The sequence below is a fragment of the Pinus tabuliformis genome, chromosome 3_1, assembly GCF_031772625.1.
Source record: "Pinus tabuliformis cultivar Carrire ecotype Pingquan chromosome 3_1, CPIR1, whole genome shotgun sequence".
Classification (NCBI taxonomy): Eukaryota; Viridiplantae; Streptophyta; class Pinopsida; order Pinales; family Pinaceae; genus Pinus; species Pinus tabuliformis.
This window is the reverse complement of record NC_142301.1, coordinates 170,832,191-170,836,951: the sequence shown is the minus strand read 5'-3', so window position 1 is coordinate 170,836,951 and position 4,761 is coordinate 170,832,191. Positions and strand designations below refer to the sequence as shown.

The 4,761-nt window shown below is 35.1% G+C and overlaps 1 protein-coding gene across 1 annotated transcript; it reads left to right on the top strand.

Moving 5' to 3' along the window:
* The first annotated feature begins 3,389 nt into the window (after nt 1-3,389).
* LOC149186345 (pentatricopeptide repeat-containing protein At1g80550, mitochondrial-like) lies at nt 3,390-4,235 on the top strand. Its single transcript, XM_089409309.1, has one exon. It carries the CDS (start codon nt 3,390-3,392, stop codon nt 4,233-4,235), a length of 846 nt encoding a protein of 281 aa, XP_089265435.1.
* The last annotated feature ends 526 nt before the right edge of the window (nt 4,236-4,761 follow it).

Sequence of the window (4,761 nt, the reverse complement as noted above, 5' to 3'; positions counted from 1 at the left end):
CATGTAGACAATATGGTAAATTCAGGTGTATACATTATGGTAGGGATTGCAAAAATGGTGTTGCATTGATAGAATGTTAAGGCAGGTGTAGACAGACTATCAGCGTATCAATGAAACCTCTACTTTCGAAAAAGAGAAGACGTTCGAATTTGCAGGTCGAGACAAAAGTTTCTGCTCTTAAGGAGAGAATGAAACAATGTCTAAGTAAAATATAATATCAAATGTGTATCCTATTCGAACTTGTAGTATTCAAATTCGAGTGAGTTGATCGCTTGGTAACAATTGTAACAGATAGGGTCCAGGCTTGATAAGTCTGAAGAGACAAACAAAGATGCCGAGGTGTTACAGCTAGGGTAGGTAGGTGACAGAGACGTTAGGAATAGTGTCAGACCCGATTTCAGTGAGAGAGAAGCGATAATGTTTAGTGTAACTAGACAGGTAGTGCTGGCAGAGCGCTCAGGGAGGCATGACCGACAGTAGAGAAAAGCCACAGAATTGCGCTGAGTAACATTATAAACATAGAGTAACTTTATTTCTATAGCTGACTGGCCAAATAAAGAAGCAAACAAATCTTGGAAAGAATGCAGCGCTGACAATATCTGAAAATGCCTAAGCCTAACTTGGCTCTGATACCATGTCAAACACACATGGGCAGCCAGAAAGATATGAAAGATAAAACATGCAATTCGATTTTTTATTAACAGAAGATATACATTTATAGTACATTATGTGACTCTTGGGTTTCAAATCCCAAGGTCTCTTGGACTGCTTTGTCTTTTCGGCTTCCACACTAACCATTTAGGATTAGGTGTCCAACAAATAATATTATTTTACTATTACTTATGAGAAGCCCATTCTTCTCATAGTTCAATTCCGGAGGTAAACCCATATGAAGAAGTTGGCTAGCTATCCAAAAAGGCCCTCCATCATGCACTTTAGTGACTGCTGGTTCAGGAAATTTTTTAGAAGTCTACATTCATAGTTGATTCAGTGTGGTTTTATCCAGCATAGATTTTCTGGATAGAAGCTTGGAAGCCAACAATGTATCTACTATCAACACTCAGTGTTGTTTTCCTCTCCATAATGGGAACTAAACATTTTTTGATCCACACTTAGAAGCTGAGAAAGCTCAGCTTGAGATTTTAAAGATTGTGGATAAAAAACATGAATGCCATCCCCATCCAAATCTACACCAAGTGGCCAACATATGAGAGGGTTAATAATCATTGTAGAGCCCGGATGTACGTATGCTTTTAATGCCTCCAATGAATGTTTGTGGACACTTGGAGGATGATTAATCAAAACAAAATCCCCATCATGAAGTCCACGGTTAATCACTTCACCGATTTCAACTTTCTTCATTGTTTTTCCAAATGCATTTGAACAAAACTTACCTCCTTAGTCAACATAGGTTCTACACTATCCCTTTTGTACAATTTTTTGCAATTTTTCCCTGTTGTAAACATTTACACGCTCCACAAATGTTCCTCTCTTGGCTATTTCTATAGATATACCAATTTCAATTATCCTTCTATATGAATTTCCAATGACAACACATCGAGATCATATATTACAACTCTTAAACACTAAACAGTTAACACTAAATCTCAAAGGGATTCACCTATAATAGTTGTTGATCAACAAGGACAATAATCAAAATGTTGTAGCTTGCTAACATTATAAAACTTCCACCTTTTCCATGTACTTTTTTCAAACCATGAAAGGAATATAATGCAGATAGAGGAATGAATAATCTAATTTACATAGAAGGGAACCCATATTACCTAAATGTTTCAAGAAGCCTCAATGGTATCTTGGAGGTACATCCTTGAAGAATATAACATCCTCTTGAATCCAATACTTTCTCACTACAACATAAAGGAACTCACCTGAAATAGTTGTAGCTGCACTATAAGGAATATCATTGAAAAGCAGTTCCTTGCTACCACTACTAAAAAAATTCTCATCCACATACTTTCCTATAACCATGAACATGATGCAAATGGACAATTGACTGAAACTAACATAAAAGGGTATTGCATATTACTTGAATGTTTCAATAAGCCTCAATGGTATTTTGGAAGTATTCTTATCCAAAGAGAGATGTTCCACCATCATAATAGATTCTTGTTGTAGCATCAAAGGAATCATGATTATCAAAATCTATAATGAGCTTAAATTGATTTCCACCTAACCTCATAATTGAAATCAAACTGGATTTAGGCTGACAATAGATTCTTGCACTAAACTTCTGAAAACAAAAATCAATTTGCAGTCTTGTACATAAAACACAAAGGTACTTGTAACTTAAAGGAAGATGTGGTTGAGAAAATCAATTTCTTCTTCATGAAACATTCTCAATAGGTAGAAGGTAAAATGATTGTTTCTTATACCGGTGAATGCTATGTGAAAGAATTCCATGTCTACCATGAATAAATATTCCTTTTGCTTATAGAAGATGAAAAATAGTTTATCACATATGCATTTTCTATTGTGTTTGCTTTAAAATTTAAAATATAAAAGAACAGAGAGAATCAAAACAGAAACTAATGCATTTTTTTTAATCAATTATCATGGATTTGGTATTGGGATTTTCAAATTGGGTTCAGACTGACAATAGATTCTTGCACTAAACATCCAAAAATAATAATATATTTGCAACCTTGTACTTTAGATGTAAAGGTGTTTGTGACTTGAAGAGGGATGTGGTTGAGCAATTCAATTTCTTAATGAAACATTCTCAAAAAGTCGAAGGTGAAATGATTGTTTCTTATACCAGTGTGAATGTTGTGTGAAGGAAACTCATGTCTACCACAAATAAATCTTTTTTTTTGCATGTAGAAGATCAAAACTAGTTTATAATGCATGCATTTTCTATTGCATTTTCATTAAAAGATAAAAGATAAAAGAACAAAGAGAATCAAAACATAAATTACTACATTTTGTGTCAATTATCATGGATTTGATATTCATATTTAGTTTGAAATTTCGAACTGCACAATTTTTAAAGAGATCTCATTAAACATGAGAACATTGCATATCGAAGATTCTAGGGTGTATTTTTCTTTAATATTAATGTTGAAGACAATTATCAACTAGAAACTTTGAAACAACAAGCAGTTCATTCATAATTTTTTATTAGGGTCAACCTTCAAATACAAAAATGCATTCTGAATCAGATTGGTTAGATGATTGACCTGGAGAGTAAGACACCTTTATGATTATGTGTAACACTACTATTGTCCTCTGGTTCCCAACTAGGTGTAGGGGACATTCATACAAAGAAAGTGGGTAAAAAGCATAAAGTTTCTCAAAATGATGATGGTACTGCAAAGGCCTTGGAAAATATCAATGGGATTCTCAGAAATGTTGTTGAGTCTGAGGAAGAAATGGAGTCTGCTCTACAGAAAACTGTGTCGGCTATTGATCCTTATTTGGTAGAAAAAGTTCTTTGTATGCATGTGAACAATTGGAAAATTGCATATGGTTTCTTTGTTTGGGCTGGTAGGCAACCTGGATATCAACATACCACAGAGGTGTGCAATGCCATGGTAAACATACTCGGTAAAGTTAAACAATTTGATATAGCTTGGGAAGTGATTGAACAAATGAGTAAAGGCGAAAAGGAAGGCTCTTTGGTTACTGCAAAAACTTTTGGAATCATGTTCAGGAGGTACGTTGCGGCCCATATGGTGAAGGAAGTTGTGGAGACATTTCATAGGATGGGAGATTTTAATCTTGAACCAGACAGGACTACTTTTCACAGTCTTATCAATTTTTTGTGTGAGCACAATCATGTTGAAGAGGTAGAACACATGTCTATTGGGAAGGATTCAAAATTCTCTCCGGATACGAAGACCTTCAACATTCTTCTTACAGGATGGTGTAAGAGAAAAGCCTGGAAAGAATGTAAAAGGTTCTGGAAAGAAGCAAACGAAATTGATAGCTTTTGCCCAAACCTCTTTTCTTATTCAATATTTATGGATGTACTGGCCAAGTCCGGGAATCCGAAGAAGGCACTCAGGTTATTTCAGGAAATGGAGGAAAGAGGGATTCAGCCAGATGTCACAATCTATAATATTTTGATTCATGTTCTTGGCCAAGTAGACCGTGTTAACGAATCATTGCAGGTCATGCATAAGATGTTGGAGATAAGATGTCGTCCCAATGTTATGACATACAATTCATTATTCAAGAATATCTACATAGCTAGAAGAATGCATAAAGCTTACTAGCTATTAGAACAGATGGTTCATTAGCGATGCATTCCCAATGCCACCACTTATCACTTTTTCTTCAGTAAACTGAGAAGGCTGAAGGAGACACTGGAACTTTTTGACAGAATGGTTAGAAGTGGATGCATTCCAGCCATTGATACTTATGTCTTGTTGATGAGAAAAATTGGAAGATGGGGTTTGTTGAGGGTAGTTTTTTATAATTTGGAATCAAATGCAACAAAGAGATTGTAGTCCAGATAAGTTTTCTTATGAGGCTCTAGTCTACGCGCTCAATAAGCAGGGTAGATTCTCTTTAGCTCGCAAGTACAGAGAAGAGATGGTAGCAAGAGGGCTCTCATTAAAACCTAGGAGGGACGTTTTTCCAAATATAAGTTCAACAGAATCAGGCAATGAAGATAGTTGAAGTTGTAAAATATCAAAAGAGGTTACTCCTCAACCATAATATGGAAATGATTCACAATAATCTCATATTCGTAAGATCTGATACATATGATTTATTACCATCATGTTATTGGAATGATAA